We start from the raw sequence: 19,409 nt of genomic DNA on the forward strand, positions 1-19,409 counted from the left end.
GATGACGGAGGCAACAAGCATATCTGAAATGCCAGTAAACTTCTACCAGACGACACACGGTAGACGTGCCTGCACCTGGTGGCAAAATGCTCGTGTTCGGGCCTGGTTCAAATCACATCAATCTAAGTCTTTTTTTTTTTAACATTTCGGGTTTATTCGTAGCTGTTCTCATCTCAAGCTCGTGACAATCTTGAGCTCAGGAAATAAATCACAACGACCTGACTTTCTCGGGGATTTTCTTAGCGGCCTCCTCCCAGAAAGAGTTGACTGTACACGGAGGGATGAAACAGCACGGAGTTCTATTTCCTCTCGTGCCGTACAAATAGACTGGCCGGCCTCGCGACACTGACATGTGGAAACAGAACCGGGAGTCGTCACTTCGGGTAGCCGTCATTAAAGAAGAGGATTAATGAACGCGCTATTTCCATCCTCTGCACTTAGGATGCAGCAAATATCTGAGCAGGATGTTACGAGAAGAACAGCACGCGGCGTGTTATTGTGAACGCGGTAATATATCTTCAGGATTCATAGAATTCGAGTATCTTCTTCACTGGCTAAACAAATTTTGGGTTCTAGGGGAGAACTCTGTTATGAGGAGCTAATTTAGATTTTAAAATTACCAGGAAGATCTCAAATCGAGAACAACGAGAAGAACTGTTAATTTAGAATCCATCTTGAAAGGAAACTCGTAAATGGTGTTGCGTGTAACTTACTTTACGCAACAACAGTTCTGCGTCCAAGACACAAAGAAAATGGTGACCCGGTGAACCGGAATGAGAAGGCAACACGACTGTCAGCTACTGAGGCAGACAAGTCACGTAGCCGACAAGAAGCAATGTCCCCATTAGCCACACATTGGCTGAAAAATATATTCCCAGCCACCGAAGCAACAGCGGTAATGGGCAACGTCTACCACGAACCCGCACGACGATGACCACCTAAGGAAACAATCGAAAACAGCTCCAACTATCAATCAGATTATTAGTCCAAACATTCGGTTCAGCGCTCACTTAAAAATTCTTATCTGTTTAGTCCGGGACACACAATTGGATGAATGTTTACTGCATCCAATTTCGAGCACAGTATTCAGAAAGACTTGGTTCTACGATCTCCTCAAAACAAAGTTTTCAGATGTGAATAAAATCCCATAAAATAATATACTTATACACGACAGTGATATATTCACCGCGTAACAAAAATAGTTTTCATTTAAGTCGCAATCTTTAAAGGCACACCATTAAAACGTAGACACTTGAGCAACTTCCTTATACGTAAAGACGGCGTACATGAATTACGGTTACTTCGCGACCCTCAGAACAATGGATTCTGGAATGCTGGAAATGATCAATCGCATCGCCCGAGAAAAGACGTCTGGCGCCTTGTCTGTGGGTGGGGCGTCGTTCTACAGCACAAGCGTATAAGGTGGCCGGAGTACTACGACGCACTGTGCTGTTTAATATTATTCAAAACTTGTCTGCCTGCGAAAAATGATGTCTCAACGCAAAAGAGAGCAATATTAGGCTAACCTGGCAGAATCTTAAATCCGTGCAGCAGTCAACAAATGTCCTGCCTTTTATGAAATCCGAAGATTCATAACCGCGTTCACAAGAACCCACCACCGGTAAAGTCCGAGACCCTGTTCGAAATTTCGTCGTGAGGCGATATTACCCACAACCCAATCTATAGGAGAACCATCCCTTGTTGGCTGTCCACTGAAATCACTTCAGCCCTGAAGATGAATGCAGTATGTTCATCAAAAACGTTGGTTCACATCTACAAGTCCATTCGGAGTCAGAACCCAGAAGACCATCGGAATATTCAGTGTCATTATAACCTTAAAACTGACAATTTCTTCGTTTACAAAACCATCTCCCATATCCTAGTTCATTTTGGTCTCCTTTTCACATTTAAATAAGGGGCGGAGTTACAGTAAACTTACGTGCTCAGTGTGTAAGCATATCTCAGGATAACGATCTTAAGTCAGCTGGTCTGCAGGACCGCGGATAACAACGGAACGGAAAACCTCGCCATCCAAGACAGCAACACTTCACACACGCTCCAGCAGGTTACATCACGAATACGAGGTGAAAGCTGTATCAACTATAATGTATTTGTAACGTCAACTTAATGGACGAATTTCCACGTTTTATAAACCAAAAAAAGTAGAATGGTTAAAGCCTCTACTTCGTAATTGGGGATCCCGGTTCAAATCTCGGGCAACACACCGGATATCCTGACTGACGTATTTCGTCATAAAGACTTATAATACGCTGACGATGATCGTCTTCTGTGAGCAGCTACAGCCCAGAAGAAAGATATCTTCGTACTCAACGTCGTGAGATCCTCAAATTCTAATCTTACTACGCTTTTTAACAAACTGCAGTTCACACCAAGATCTAACACGTACTTTTACGTGAACCAATTTTCGATGTGGTGGACATTTAACCAAATCCAAGGAAATAAATTCGGATTTTTTGTTGTGTCATTAGGTTGCTTACAACGGGGTCGTATCAGCAACAAATAAAAAGGTCAATGATGTATGAAAAATTGCGAAGAAATAATTTGGAAATTACGTGTCCCCTCAATTTCATATGCAACGGCCTAGGCGTAGGTATGGAAACATGGAAACTAGGTTAATACGAAACACCAAAGGTTAGAGTTTGCTGAGGGGGGAGTAAAAAATAAAAACCAAGAAAGTGTTTCCTGCAATGACAGAGAAAAATTACTATACAGTATCTGACACCTCCTCCGCCTCCACCTCAAAGCAAAATGGTAAAATAAACGGCTACTGCCACTTTCAGAAAACTGTGGACCTTCCCTTGTCGGAAGGCAGGAAAAAACTGCTACTGGAAGGAACTCCACAACAATCACGTACGAAGAAAGACATATTAATACCAAAAGCAGGTAAACCCTCATGTAAGAGACTACCAACCTCCCCGGTCAATAATTGAACTTCACACACACAGAAATACGAGGTGCGATCGGAAAGTTTCCAGACTGTGTCAATAGCGGGCGAACCGGATGTAGTACGAGCTTCTTCCGCTAGGGGGTGCGGCCTACATTCATAGTGAATCAGTGTGCCAGCCGGCATCATCGAATTAGCATTTGTTTCTTAGTTACGGGCGTTTTGGTAGTGCATTACACCGACCCTCCTGCGATTTCGGAATGGCGGATTTTCATGAACAAATCAAATTTTGCCAAAGACTCGCCAAAACGGCTACGGAAACCTATGAAATGCTAAAGCAAGCATTTGGGGAGTCCGCAATGGGTCGTGCACAAACTTTTGTGTGGCATTCACGTTTTAAAAATGGCCGAACCTCTGTCGATGATGACGAGCGTTCTGGACGAACATCTTCGAGCACAACGCCCGAAAATGTTACGAAGATTCGGCAGGCCATTGACGAAGATCGACGTCGTACCATCAACGACTTGTGCGACATTGTTGGGATAGGCTATGGGACCTGTCAGCTGATTCTAAAGGAAGAACTCCACATGCGACGCATCCTGTCTGAGGACCAGAAGCAGAATCGACTTCTCGTTTGTCAGGAGCTCAAAGATCTTGCAAGAACCGACCCCAACTTCTTTTCTAAGCTCCGTGTGACTTCTTCCTCTTCCCAAAGATGGAAATTCAGCTAAAGGGAAGGAGATTTGAGACGATAGAAGAGATTCAGGCAGAATCGCAGATGGTGCTTGACAGGCTGACAAAGAAAGATTTCCAGGGATGCTTCCAGGCTTGGCAGCGGCGCTGGGATCGTTGTGTTCACTCCCAGGGGAACTACTTCGAGGGTGATGGATGAATTTAATACCTGAGATAAGTGTACGGGTTTTTATACGCGCAGTCTGGAAACTTTCCGATCGCACCTCGTATATACACACAAACATACAAATCCTACGATCTAAGAGACAAGACGTAACGGAAGACTGCAAAATTATAAACAAAACTTCTTTCTACTTCAAACCTTCCACACACAACTTCGCACGGCCGCTGTGTTAGTACAAATAAAGACACGAAAGTTAAATTTACATAAGTGGGATGCCATTTAGTAATATGGTGTTCACACCAAGTTTCCTTAAAATCTGTGAATTGGTTCAGAAGTTATTTGGGGGAACAGACACGGAGAATTATGATGTAACATGTTATCTGCGCTCTTAAATAAAGACTGCAGGCCAAAACAGCAAATTCCTTTCCACTCGTACTCAGAAACTTTGCCGTTTCGAGTCCTATTCATTCACTCAGCGATATGAATAAGGTCTGAGCACCAACTTCCAAGCACATACATACTCCTACATTATTTGAAGGTCGCACGCGGTGATGAGAGAAGTATCCGGGAAACATCATCTCTTGTGTTCCTTTCCCATCCGAAGTTCAACATAAATTCTCGTCAAGGACGACAGGTCTGGGTTGAATAAGAGAACGAAAACACCCGCTTGTCGCATTCCTCATCGGCCCTCCTACGGCCTGCTTTTGGGCGGGCAGGAATTCTCTTGCAAGAACAGCATCTCTCTAACAGTACCAGAAACTCCGCATTCCTACTCTAAATACCACGCAAGAACGCGTCTAGTACCAAAGAACCCCGTCGTATTATGCTCCAAAAACAATGTTAAGAAAAACAAACCGAATTCTCGGAATTACTACGCAACAAGAAGTGTGTACAGTCTGATCACAGTTCACTGGAAATGTGCACGAACCAACAAAACACATCCGACGATAACTGCCTTTTGGGGTTTTGCGCAGTAATGCCCGGCAGAAGATGCCTGGAGTTTCGCAAGTACGAGGTGCGATCGGAACGTTTTAAGACTGTGTCTACAGCGGGCGAACCGGATGTAGTACGAGCTTCTGCCGCTAGGGGGTGCGGCCTACATTCATAGTGAATCAGTGTGCCAGCCGGCATCATCGAATTAGCATTTGTTTCTTAGTTACGGGCGTTTTGGTAGTGCATTACACCGACCCTCCTGCGATTTCGGAATGGCGTGTGCATCAAATTTTGCCAAAGACTCGCCAAAACGGCTACGGAAACCTATGAAATGCTAAAGCAAGCATTTGGGGAGTCCGCAATGGGTCGTGCACAAACTTTTGTGTGGCATTCACGTTTTAAAAATGGCCGAACCTCTGTCGATGATGACGAGCGTTCTGGACGACCATCTTCGAGCACAACGCCCGAAAATGTTACGAAGATTCGGCAGGCCATTCACGAAGATCGACGTCGTACCATCAACGACTTGTGCGACATTGTTGGGATAGGCTATGTGACCTGTCAGCTGATTCTAAAGGAAGAACTCCACATGCGACGTATCCTGTCAGAGGACCAGAAGCAGAATCGACTTCTCGTTTGTCAGGAGCTCAACGATCTTGCAAGAACCGACCGCAACTTCCTTCCTAAGCTGCGTGTGACTTCTTCCTCTTCCCAAAGATGAAAATTCAGCTAAAGGGAAGGAGATTTGAGACGATAGAAGAGATTCAGGCAGAATCGCAGATGGTGCTTGACAGGCTGACAAAGAAAGATTTCCAGGGATGCTTCCAGGCTTGGCAGCGGCGCTGGGATCGTTGTGTTCACTCCCAGGGGAACTACTTCGAGGGTGATGGATGAATTTAATACCTGAGATAAGTGTACGGGTTTTTATACGCGCAGTCTGGAAACCTTTCGATCGCACCTCGTATATGAAATGTCACCCGAAATACACTTAACAACTTCTCTCCTGTCTAAGGGCTAAACGAGACTTTGTCTTCGTCCCACCCAGCACGTTGTGTCCTAAGGAGTAAAACCGCACGGAACGTGAATCTAACCAGCCACCTCAATGTACAGCCTAGCGTGGAGCTTCAAATTCACGCCCTCTGGTGCCCTGTGATGGCGCCTGCCTGCAGACCTGCCTCGACCATTTAAGATGTGTTCGTCCGCATTTGAAAGCAAAATTTGTATGTAAAACAGTTGTCACAGTGACCATGACAAACACTTGCAGCATTTGGTCATCTTCTATTCAAGCAAACGTGTCTTACAACTAACTACTGCCTTTAACTCTTCCACCCAGGCGTTTGTAAGCTACGCGCGTCTTCTGGCATCCATTCCCAAGAGGACCAATAAGGAAGACAGATTAAAACTGCAGTAGCCTATCTTACGACTGACCTCCCAGGTTGTTGGCCTAGCCAGAGGCCACTTATCTCCAGCAGAACCTGTGCTACGGAAGGCCTTTTTGGCAAACGGAAACTCGCGTGCAGATGGGCAACACCCTGAACGCGACGGACTAAGAAACACAGCGTGTTCTGACTGCAAACAAATGTACAGCCACTCTCAATCCATTAAAGGTAGACGTGTTAAATTTATAGAGACACAGATCATAACACATAGTATCTAAGTATTGTGACAGACATTTCTTTTTTGTCAACTCATACCAAAATAACTGTGCGAAATATCAACCAAAAACCGACGGTATTTAACGCACTAAATTATGCATCGACACAGACAAATGAACGTTGTTCTTCCGCGCATTGCCGAAGAGTCTCGACATTTTAAAGAGTGCAGGCAATGAGATTTCTTCCCAAAACCTTTTGATATTTCTTAACACCAAACACACATGAAGGATATTTGGGAGCTGTGCCGTTTGGAATACGAAAAGCGGTAAAATATGGGTCACGCATAGCCGAAAGGCTACATCTCAAATTATATTCCCCAATTTACAGAAATTTTCCAGTGTTTGTTAAATAAGATATAATGTAATATTTTCTTACAAGATGGCTTCCACTTTCTCGTTCCCAAACATTTGAATAATATATTCATATGTTTATCGCCTTCCTCCTCACACGAACGACCTACGCGTGGGCTAAATTCCACTTCCCTACTTTACTTTACTGCTGGCGGCCACCTCATGACACAGGCAGGACGGGAAAGGCAAAAAACATACACGAATACAGGCGACGTTGCGGCACTAACCTAAGAAATGGCGCTCACACTCAGGTCATTTTTCAGTATCGCATAATTATAATTCCTGACAACAAAGAATGACAAAAATGTGATGTTCAAAATTCATGGCCTACACTTTAAACTAAGACATTTAACAAAATATAGATCGTACAGGATTACAGTAAAACATTTGTTCAAACAACAAATCAAAAAGAAGAAACTGGAAGTTATTCTAGGCCCCAAAAGTTAGGAACCAATTCGTAAACTATTATTACGAAAATAAAATCTTTATAAAACGAAAAATAATTTTGGTTCTTCGAATTTCGTTTCAGTCTATCTTCATGCCTGTAGGCGCAGGCGGGACACCAGTATTACCAACATTTCAGTGATCGTGTAGTGCTAAATGCCGTGGTTACTAAACGTCGCCTTGAATAAGTGACCCTGATACGTGGGCTAAATGCAGGGTCTTGTGAAATGATGCGTGACACAGGATAACACGCATAATCGCAAACAGGAGGTCGCTGTTATGAAACTGTACAATAATTGTGCGGTACATAACTTCAGCAGTAGGCTGCATTGTCACACAATGACACAAAAATTAAGAAGACAGCAATTAACCCTGCTAACAACACAAAGGCCGCTTCCAATATCTGCACGCTCCTTCACATTGCTTTTACGATGAACGTAACTCCTGGAGATAGGCTTCCACCACAACTTAGAACCATCCTCTGAAGGGCCTATTAATTGTTACGCCAGAATGACTTTGAGATGAGTCAGTCCGTCCAGCAGGAACTTCATGACGCACCAGTTCTCCGTTATGACGGTGTTTACAGACACGCGACACTAATTTTAAGCGACAATCTTGTCTAGTCAGTTTAAAGTTCGCTCGTTTCAGATACAAAGAGCAGTGAGACAGAAACATAACTGCATTCTGAGTTGTGGGAATCGAACTGTAGACTCGCTCCCGAAAACGGGCCATGATCAAGGACGGAATTCTATACAGGCATAGGATAAACGAATGAATTGATCGATTTAAAACATTTAACAAAAACACAAACCGACGTTTCATAGGCACTTGCAGCCTCCATCATCAGGGCCCTCTACTGCTGCAAATGGAGGTTACATAGACGATGGACTGGCAGAAATATGGCAGTATTTCTCAACCTGAGGTGCGGACTACTGGTGAGGTGAGAAACTTTACAGTTTGAAGCACAATCTCCGCTCCTAAATGCGCCATACAATAACATTTTTAGCCTATAATCAGTTTTTGGAATTGCTTCATCTACAGTTGGCTTAATATACAATTTATTCAATGTCAAAACAATCCTGAAGGCCCAGAATTTCATCCCAAGAGATTTGAAGGAGACCATTCATGAAATATTTGTGTGTGGATCAGTGAGTGACCTAATGTGAAGTGTATGATGAGGTCAAGATGGGAGAGATTAGAATAACACGCTCTTCGTATTCTCTGCTCAGTAGCAACGCCCAAAATAACATAACATACCGACGCGAGAATATTTTTTTACCGGCAGCCATCTGTTTTGCAGTCCCGTTGCATAAACCAAGGCGTAACGAAAGAAGCCAGAGTCAACTACTGGAGAATGCAGACGCGAACTACACCGACCGACATGGACAGTGAAACACTGGCATGGAAATGGCGGGGCGCAGGACAACCATGCCACGAGACAAGGAAAACTACTCCTCAGAGGACGGGCGGATGTGTGCTGCACCTGTCTGCCTAAAGGCGAACGCCAATACCGGATCGCGTCATCGCCACATTCAGCCCGCAATTGCCATGACGTCCACCTCAAGAACATAAACTGGGCAAGGCGAAGGAACAACGCCGGTCGTGACGCGACAAATTGTCTGTGCAATATATCTCGGGTTCGATTCCCGGGGTTGCCCGAATTTATAACTTGTGTTGGGCAAGGCCGTGGTCTAGGCAACAAGGAGTTTTCCTCCGGGGGCTTCTTCCCCGGTTTCTCCGTGGCATCCCAACAATTACTCCATTCACACACAGAAGAAGGCAATGGCAAACCACTTCTGGATCATCTGCCAAGAACGTATATGAACAGGTCCCAGTCCGAGAAAAGGATGGAAGGATCCTGTTCATATGGACCTGCCGTCAGACTGAACACTAAATAAAATAAAAATAAATATGTAGTAAGAAAACAAATAATTGCACCAATCACGAAGATCTGCAGCCTCCAATCTAATGGGAACCGGGAGTAATGAGGCCGAAGCTTGAAGCTCACCACCTAACTTCATCTAGTGTCTAATCTCCCACCCCTAATTTAACATCACGGCACTTACGCATACGACAAGGACCTCGGGTTCCACATGAATCCGTTGTCATGACAAAGTTAATGAAGCGTAAATGTTAATAACACACACACAGACATTGTCTTGCACAAGGCGAACAGCGACGAACTGATTCTGAAGTGGGAATTAGTTTGGTAAATATTTACGAACTAAACGGGTTCACACATCTGAAGCAAATATGGGCGTAAGTACCGAGTGCTCTTTAAAGAATTCTGATTAATCCTGGAATTCAGTAAAATTTTGCATGGAAATTACTGTTCCAACATAAACGTCTCTGGAATTGACACATATACAGTAACAAGGTATCAGTTCAGAATATGTCGACGTTTGCCAAATTCTGAATATTTTTAAAAAAAAACAGCCACAGTTTCCTCTGCACTTCAACGATTTTCTATCCTCCTGCAGATCTGGTATAAGAAACACAGACAACGCGAAAAAGCTTTTAACGGGAATTCCACGAAGGGCAAATCTTCTGCGTAGTCCATAGGAACGCGTAAAAAAAGTTCAGGTAAGTCACCAAAATGTGATGCAGGTTTCAAAAACTTCACGTCATGAAAATAATGGCAACGCTCTCTAAACGTCGTGTGGTTTTCACACAGTTATTATTGATCACGATAAAGATCGGTGTCACTCCACGATTCACCAGTCATGCTGACGTCCTCCTGCAGAAAACGTGCACGATTCCGATCTGAACGTAGACGCAGACAATACAAATCAGCACACGGCACAAACAGAGATCATAAACCGGTACAAGACAGGATGTGGAGTCAAAACAGCTATTATAACAGAAAACCAGTGTGTAAAATTAGATGCCATTCGACCCTATGCAAATAAAAACACGTCTGAAGAAGAATTTCACTCGTTAATTCAAATTTAGTTATCATCTTCAATCGCTCATTGTCTCCCAACCAGTGAAGATTGAGGGTGGATGTTATTGAGGCACGGCGAATAGCGGTGGTCTGAAGCTGAATGAAATATTTAAAACAAAGACTCCACGGATCCTTAGAAAACAAAAGTCTGTGAGAAATACGTAAGGCACATGTTGCCATGACATGGTCGAAATATGTCTGATGCGTTGTGAGCAAGCCAGCTGAATTTAATAGCATTTATTTCGTAACAATGTTGCAAGATTATCGATTTATCATTTAACTTTCAAGCAGTCATCTGACGTTCCAAAAAATAAACAGTGAACACGTTAAATGTAGAATTCACTAACAATTCTCATTTCTCGTCTGTTATCGTACAGCAAAATTCAATGTTGTATCTAAAAACCAACAGAGGCTTGCCTTACTGTGGCGTGTACTCAAATATTACAGCAGTCACTGAGCGATACATGATCGTGAAATGAGCAATTCGTTAGAGAAATCAATGAAGAGGTCAGAAACCAGAAAAAAAAAAGTCCTTCACGGCAGGGAATGGTAGGAATGTGTTGGACACTTCCCAAAACCTGTGCCATGTCCACTAAAACCATAACATGCATATGCAAACGACAGCGAACAAGACGAGGCTGTGCATATGAAACACGAAAAAGAGTACAGCAAGAACAGATTTCAGCATTCTGCATCGGGTAGTGACATCAGACCAGGCAACATGCATTATTAAAATGTGTCGAGTAAATACAGCTTACTTTCGATTAATCCGGCGATCGGAACAAAATCTGTGATTCGAGATACACAATGAAACTGAACGTTATCCACAAAACATCTTATTCTAAATAGAAAAAAAAACATACATATACAAAAGAGGTCTCTAAACATGGAAAAGCAATACATAAAAACAGCAACTTCCAAATTAAAACAGATTACAGTAAAATATTTATAAAAAATTTTATATTTATAAAATCGTGTCAAACGCATCAAAAGTCAAGTTTTTAATTTATTTCCTTTTTCCCTAAAGAGGAGCTTACGTTTCACCAAATATTTAGATAAAATTAATTAGATGTGTAGGGTATGCATACTTGATACACAAATGACAAACAAAACTAAAACTTTCCTGACAGCACTGATCTCAAATGTTGTGCAATATAGCATTCAGGCTGTGAGCCAACATTTCAGAGGAACACAATGCCTACATCCTCAGCCCTGAGGTGCAGCAACCCAGAAGACTACCACCTATATCTACATCGATGTTAAAATCACAAATCCCAAAGAACTATTAACAGACCAGTCACTTGAAAAAACAATTAAACACGTTGGGATTACTCAATGATCCTGTTCGCAGCATGTGCTGTGTTACTGTGTAAACCTAGCACGACTTTGGTTCATTTACTTCAAATGCAGTTGTTCAACCCTAATGACAATAGTTTAGGATAAATTATGTGGATGCACAATAGGTCAGTTGGTTACAGAGCATGGCGTTTGCATGCCCACAGAATTTTGCTTCAACATATAACTCCAAGTGTATTGAGTAACAAACCATTCAATAATCATTTGTAATGCAGTGTTTAAAGCTAACTTAGCATGGAAATGGCACACACATACTGATAATTACAAGCTAATACTAAAAATTACAGTACATAAATTCCATTTATCAGTTGAGAACAAATAATTTTCTGTGGGCATGGATCTGGTAATCTCACAGACCAATTACATTTGTTTTGGTTTTCCTTTGTTTATAAAGGATCACAAGTCACAGCAAAAATCAAAATAAATTGCTGATCAAAAACATCAACGAAAGGTACAGATTACAATAAATGTATGAATTTTAAATTAGGTCAAAATAAGTATCCTACCTTTATTTCATGATACTTCTCCTCCAAATAATATGCAATGTTCCTTGCTTCCTCATACTTCTGTGAGAGATGTAAATACTTTTCATAATGCTTCTTGAATAATACAAATCTGAAACAAACGTAAACCTCGAATATGACAGCGAAACCCACTCCCATACTTTAAAAGGTGACTGAACATAACAAGCAAACAAAAATAAATAAAATTGATAATCTGCTTTACAATCTCACCTGTAAAAATCATTTTCTGTTATCATATCCCGGATACTATCTTCTGGATCCACACGATCATACAAACCTACATGGCGATTTGATATTCGTTGCACATCAGAAAAGTCACCTGAAATTTTCCGCGGTGCTTTATCAGAATTGGTTGGCCTAACCTCAACAGTTTCATTATCACTGAAATGATTTGCTTTAGGGAGAACATGTGAAGACACCACGTCGTCCTCGTATACCACACAAACTGTTTTCGGAATGGATGAATCGCATCGTGTACGTTGAGTATCTGATGGAATTAATCCTGCACTCTGTAGCACCAAGTCATCACTCTTGCTATGTTTTAATTCCGAACCCAAAGAATCCCCGGCCCTACCATAACGATTCACAACAGACGATCGACAGCCATCCAAAAGCCTTCGGGGAAATGTGTCCCCTCTCGAAGTAACGGGCTGAATCAAAAGATCTGTCATCTTTTATCACAAAGTACCTAAACAGAAAACATGAATATTAGACATTGTCACATATGACATCATAAATGTATGATACTGAACACTGACGAAATTATATAACTGAAATATCAGCTTACCACAAAAGAAAAAACGTTTTCCAACATGAAACCTATGATATGCAAACATTCAAACACGGAGTTAACTCACGACGGCGTAGCGTCAACACAAACACAACAAACCACTCCTCAACCACCAACTCACAACATCTCGCTTCAAACTGGCGGGACCTACTAGAATCGAGCAATGTTTACTAACATCATCGCCAACTCTTACAACTGAATCTTGTTATTCAACTATTACTTTCCTTAAAACTGTTATATTTGTTTACAAACATGTATAATGAAGAAAGAATCATTCTACGCACCAATAAATATGTTGGTGTTTCCGCGTGCTTCTACCCAATAACCGATTTTTTAAAAATCAATATAACATGATTCTACTGTACTATTGTCAACCCTGATATGGTTGCCTTTTCAGCTTTGTAAACTCCTGCCATCTGGTGATCAATTCTGAATACAGTAGTTAATCAAAATAATGTATTTCCTGACTTGACTTACCACAAAATAAAAAATTAAGCTCTTGAATATTGTATAAACTACAAAAAATAAACAAAACAACACGCTAAAATTTTGTTTAAATCTTAACTTGAAGCGAATACGTTTAATAAAATACTGATCCGAAGCATATTGTAAACCATATTCACAATGGTGTTTCTGTGCTGCAGGAATTTATATTAAGTTGATTACAATGGCTGGACCCCTTCTGAAACTACTTGTAGGAGATGTCAGCGTCCTGCAAATAGCATTGGTCCGATATGGACATCATATAAGAGGAAAGCCGCCTGGTGTAGCAAGAACTTTGAAACAGCGGTTAGAAGGCAGGTCAATTTCAACCTAACCTAAGTCTGTGTGAAAACTATTTGTGGCAGAAATACAAGATTCATGTCATTTTATAGGATAGAAATGGAAATGTATGTTCAGGTTAAGTTAATTAATTAACTTGATAAACCAAATAATTTATTTATGTTTCAGAGATAAACTATAAAGATCCATCACTTAATTTCAAAGTTGACATTGGATTTCCTAAACCAAAGCCCTCACGATCAAAGGAACTCAAGGAACGAATTGCAATCATAAAAGCTGTTAGATCAAATCCAGAAATAGAAAGACTTTCTAGAAAAAAACAGCGTAAGTAGTACAGCTCGATTTAATAACTGTTGTTACAAATAGAGTCAAATATCTTTAATCTTCTGGTATGTGTAGCATTTAAAACATCATACAGTAAAACGTGAAGAAACCGGAAAAAAATGGTTCCTCCTCAGTCAAGATTTTTTATATCTAAGAAATCTGTGAAGCAAGGTACCACGAAGTTCATTTTTATATATACACAAAAAATCTTATCAGGAAAAAAAAATCAAATTATTCTGAAGCTCATAAAAATATGCCATGTATTTATATTTTTACATTGGCTGAAACAATGTAAACATAGATGCACAATAAACAGTTGGTATCATATTTCTGTGGGGTGTCTGAAATGTATGGTTTTGAATAACATTTCTCATTATTATAGTTCAGGTTTCCCTGAAGGAGGTGAAAGAAGAATGGCTGAAAACAGGCGGACCTTTCCATATACGACGCGTTGCCCGACATTATGGGGTGTATGATGATCTATTTGGTGATGCATACTTCACTCCACGAGTGATGTTGGACGTACACTACGAGCTAAATGACGAAAGTTGCTTTCCAGTACACCGAGGAAATGTGATTAAACCATCTGAGGTTGTATTTGATTAAATTTGTTATATTAATATCACACTACCATTCAGAAGCCAGTGCACCATACGGTGAAAAAGGGGCAAAAATGAACTCAGACAGTTGTTAGCTTTATCCAAATCGATTAAATGATTTTTGAGCTGATAAATCAACTGGACTTGATTCCCTATAAAACTATCTTTAATATTACACATGTTACATACAGATGAGAATAAAATCAACTTAAGATACATTTACAAATTTACTCTGCTTTAAAATCGTGAAGTAAATGTTTACATATTTTTTTCAAGATGCGCGTTTCCACACAAATCACACAACATTTATGTTCTTTCGCTTATGTAGTGGCTATTTTCGCCATCAAATGGTTGTATAGTGCAGTGAGTGTTCTTAAAGATTGTAAGCGAACGGCTGAACCGTCTATTTTATTACAGAATCATTAAAACCCAACAGTTAAGCTCCAACACACATTCTTCTGGGTTGTTGTGTGCTGTCTTGTGAGGGTATACCAACATTACAGAGGAACACACTATTTGTGTCTTCAGGGTACATTCAGTATTAAGTGTGTAGCAAGATTGGAAAGGTGTAATGCAGTGAATACGTGTATTCCACTTTCCAAATTCTTTCTTTTACGATTCTACAAATATCTTTTGTCTTGATGTTCAATTTTTAAGATGCAAATATATTGCTAAAAACTAATTACAAAACAGATATCACAGGACACAGAATCAGAAATCACTTTCCTTATTTCTTCTTATATTTGCTATATAAAAGAATAAACATAAATTGTAAATGTTGATAAGACATATTTTATATAATTTACTAATTTCTGTGTGATGGACCAGAAAAAAATGGCAAATTTTTATTTGAGATTAATTTAAATGGGCAGCATTTGATTGATGCTAATAAAAATTAAATTCATCCTACAACTCCTTAAATAGCGATACTAATTTTCAGAAACTAAATGTGGAGGCGGCCTTCATTATTCAGTATAACCTCTTTCCGTAACAACGCGTGCACCCAAAAAAAGCCTTTGCGGGTGCCATGGCGCCCATGGGCACAGCGTTGGGGACCACTGGACTACATCATTGATTTATGAACATATTTCCTTGTCTTATGTTTGAGAAACTGTGTGCTTTATTCATTGAAGGTGGTGTGTTTTTATGACTATTATAGGCCGCAACTGTTCCCCAAGTGACATACGTCAGTGAACCGAATTCCCTCTGGACACTTGTTCTCACAAACCCTGACGGACATCTAACGAAACAAGATGCCGAATATGTTCATTGGTTTGTGTAAGTTACTCATTTAACTGTCTTGTGTTACAGTCCGAGTATAAGTAATAAATACAAGTGAAACGCACCCCCTTGGATTTTATTTACTGAACATTCTTTGTATTTCTCAGTTGAACACAAACTGTCTTGTGTTTTAGTTAAGTATTCAATGTTAGAGCAGTTTTCTTGTTGTACATTTTTATTTATGCGTAGCAGATAGAGTTTTGATACGTTGTAACATTAGTAACTGGTCTGTAAATATCGACTTTGTTTCTCATGATTTAATAAATTTCTGTGTTTGAAACATTTCAATGTTGACAGTCATAAGTGTTTCTGTATCTAGTAGGTATGCACTAGCAATATGTAGAATTTTCTAGGTCTCGACATACATTTTTTTTGGTCTGATAATTTTCTTTTGTAAGAGTAGATTTTGTTACCTCATGTACAAGAGTTGATTTTTTCTTAGGGGCAACATCCCAGGTAACGATATTAGCCAGGGTGAAGTCGTGTGGAACTACTTGCAGCCTTTCCCTCCGCGAGGCACTGGCTTCCATCGCTTTGTGTTCATCCTGTACAAACAGGAGAAGAGGATGGATTACACTCGGCTAAAGGAGGAGGGACCTTGGTAATGCCCGCGTACACATGCTAACTACTTCTGTTTTCTCTTTAATATGTCCTCCATCCTGTTTTACTTTGTGCATACATCCACCGTGAACATCAAAAATCCAACAGACACTATTTTTAAAAGTAAATGGTACCAAGAGCATGAGTTTTGGAAGTGGAGTGATGAATATTCTTCTTCTTCTATGGCTCTCCGGACCGTATTCGGTCCATGGCCTCCTCAATTCTCTTCTTCCATTTGGTCCTTCTGTTAGGTCCGTCTGTCCGAGGCTTTGATTGAGGTTTCGAAACATCTTCCTTTTTACGGTGCGAGGTTGTTATTCTTGCGACCAACCCCCAACCTGGAGGACCAGGGTACCTGTCTTAGTCTGACCTCTCCCCCTCGACCAATCTGGCTAGGGAGGCCCTACCAGTAGCTCTTGGGGCCACTGAGGTACTTGAGCCCCACCACCACGACAAGGTGCAGACACCATTAAGTGGGGACATTACATTATTTTGGTTATTAGTTTATATTTTAATGTCATATGTTTAATGCTTTGGTAATAGCAAGTGTCCAGTTTTGATTCGGCATTAAAGGTCGGTGCACTCGATATGACATTAAATGACTATCACGCGCGCACTCTTTCTTTGTCGAAAGGTGTTTTTGTGTTTTATTGATCCATTTCCGTACAGCTTGCAGTTAGAGAAGAGAACCTTCCAGACGCTGGAGTTCTACCGAGAGAGACAAGATGACATCACACCTGCTGGGCTTGCATTTTTCCAAAGTGACTGGGACATATCAATTACAGACTTCTTTCACAATACACTCAGTAAGTTAAAAGAATTCACTGCTCATTGGTGTAAGTTGTACAATGATGGCTCTTAATAGTGAAACAGCGTGGGATGGACGCCTGGGATTTGATATTCATCTACGGCAGGAATATTCCTTGATGAAGTGGACCGAGACCATTCCCGAAATATTTTGCAACCGTCTGATGTTGCCGATTGCCTGAGAAGACTCAACTGAATGTATTCGCAATGAAAGCTACGGGAGTTTTCCTATTTCCTATTATTATTATTATTATTATCGCAAAAATGTGGTTCATGTTTACTTCAGATTAAATAATTCATTTGTATTTTTGAACACGATTAGCCCATATCTACCTCCACAGGGCCTGTTTTAAACGTCATACATACCGGTTGTAAGGCGTTACATGTTCCAGTCTCACGTTTGAAATAAAAATTATTTTGATTACTTATTGGGATATTTCCTCAGAGATCAGTGAGAGGAGTCCGTATGATGATTCTTTTCATATAAAATATCCATTAGGCTACTAGAAATTAAATTGCAGCAAGATTTTTGTTGATCTTGTTCTGGATTTTGGTACCATGTAGACTTATCAGTAGATGCCGACGTTTCTCCGAAATGTGGATGAGTCTACAGAACACCAAAATGCAGAACATCCTCATCATGAAGACTACGAATCTCGCAAGATTTTTGTTTTTGAAACAAATTTTATACCCCTTTCTTTCTTTTCAGATATGGAAGAGCCAGTGTTTGAATATGATTTTCCAGAGCCTTACATTCGACCACAGAAGTGGTTTCCACTAAGACAACCATTTAACCTGTAAGATTTTTAAGATTTTATTTTATGTGCAATTTTTAGTCTTGATGTTAAAAATTAAGTTCTGTTTCATGAAAATCTGCCAGAAATGTAACTGTTTAGAAACTTGGTACAGCTGTTGGTAATATTATTTTGCCTCAGAGTATCTTTCAGCTCCTCTCTTCCTTGACCTCGGCACTAGATGGGGGTGAGTGGTCAGCATCACGCCCCGACCGGCTTTACCCCCGGGAAAGGACCCCGGTACCCATTGTAGAGGAGGCTGGGTGGGCCCCAGAGCCGGTCTGGACGCAGAGGCTACAGGAAAAATCCTCTGCCCCCGTCGGGGATCGAACCCCGGTCGTCCAGCCCGTAGCTAGTCACTATACCGACTGAGATATCCCGGCTTATAATTTCATATTTGTAGTCATATTTAATTTAAATTTGAGAAATTTGGAAGGTTTTATTGTTCAAGATCTTTGGACACATCATGATTTGAATGGGTACTTGTGGGTTATCGGGACACATCGCTTTAAAAATAGGTTAGGTTAGGTTATGTTAGGTTAGGTTAGGTTAGTTGTCATTTATTGAAATAAAATATAATAACTTTCAAGTATGTGTCATTTATCCACACACATTAACCTAACCCAACCCAACCTAACCTAACCTAACCCAACCTATCCTAACCTATTTTTAAAGCGATGTGTCCGATAACACACAAGTACCTTGGAATGTTGCAGGTACATGGATAAACACAGGGACCCGAAGCAAGTGGCTAAGGAGTATCTGATGAAAAAGCTGAAGAACGTTCACCCGTTCAAGAAACCAGACCCACGTCCTATGTTTCCCAACGCATTCGCCACCGACAACAAACGCTTACTGTCGTGGCTTAGGGTGGAGATGAAGAAAGACAGACTGGGATGGGGAAGAATTAACGATTTCTGAAATGTTGCTATTCCTGTCTTGCGTAATAGCGCGAGGTGAAATGTATAATTGCCGAAACAAAATATTAAAGGCTTACATGCATTTTGTTGTCTTTGTTTGTTTTTATGGTCCACCTGGTTTGTGTTCTGTATTTCTACAAAAGATTATGGAGTGTGTATTTGCCTGAAATACAAGATATTGATTACAAAATGAAACAGCTCTATTGCAACACCATCACGAAGGACGTTTCTCCATGCCCTCTGTCCACTCAACAGATTTTTAGTTACGATCCACTCGGTGCTAAATTTAATCAAAATTCGTAGGTTGGCCTATAACCTCCACGTACTTACTTTTATGAGCTTTGCGCAAAGGGCGAATGAAAATATAAGCCCTAATAATAGTTGCACGTGTTCTCGCTCTGCAGTTAAAAAGTGTCGTTAAATAATCTAACATACATACAACTAAAATCTGTTAATATCCGATCCTTCAGACTCTGAAATGCCCCACATCAAAGTATCACGATTTACATAGTATAAGGCTCCATGATAACCAAATGCTGGAAGA

The 19,409-nt window shown here is 40.7% G+C and overlaps 2 protein-coding genes across 3 annotated transcripts in view; one reads left to right on the plus strand and one right to left on the minus strand.

The window, feature by feature from the left end:
* LOC110832155 (uncharacterized) overlaps positions 1-13,102 on the minus strand; it is a 97,060-nt gene extending 83,958 nt beyond the window's left edge. Inside the window, exons 1-3 of one of the 2 annotated variants that reach the window (XM_087346249.1) lie at positions 12,755-13,102; positions 12,178-12,655; positions 11,950-12,058 (exon numbers count right to left, since the gene is read on the minus strand). In XM_087346249.1, the coding sequence (XP_087202375.1) occupies positions 11,950-12,058; positions 12,178-12,638 (570 nt within the window). In that variant the 5' untranslated portion in view covers positions 12,639-12,655; positions 12,755-13,102. The remainder of the gene's footprint in view (positions 1-11,949; positions 12,059-12,177; positions 12,656-12,754) is intronic. The other variant, XM_087346248.1, reaches the window with a different exon arrangement.
* Positions 13,103-13,262: 160 nt separating this feature from the next.
* mRpL38 (mitochondrial ribosomal protein L38) lies at positions 13,263-18,947 on the plus strand. The gene is made up of 8 exons (XM_022084677.2): positions 13,263-13,554; positions 13,709-13,864; positions 14,247-14,455; positions 15,623-15,741; positions 16,187-16,345; positions 17,014-17,150; positions 17,861-17,948; positions 18,662-18,947. Exons 1-8 carry the CDS (start codon positions 13,425-13,427, stop codon positions 18,864-18,866), a joined length of 1,203 nt encoding a protein of 400 aa, XP_021940369.2. The 5' UTR covers positions 13,263-13,424; the 3' UTR covers positions 18,867-18,947.
* The last annotated feature ends 462 nt before the right edge of the window (positions 18,948-19,409 follow it).

This window comes from Zootermopsis nevadensis, unplaced genomic scaffold (genome assembly GCF_977971745.1).
Source record: "Zootermopsis nevadensis isolate Lab colony 2312 unplaced genomic scaffold, Znev_1.0 Znev_ptg000010l, whole genome shotgun sequence".
NCBI lineage: Eukaryota > Metazoa > Arthropoda > Insecta > Blattodea > Termopsidae > Zootermopsis > Zootermopsis nevadensis.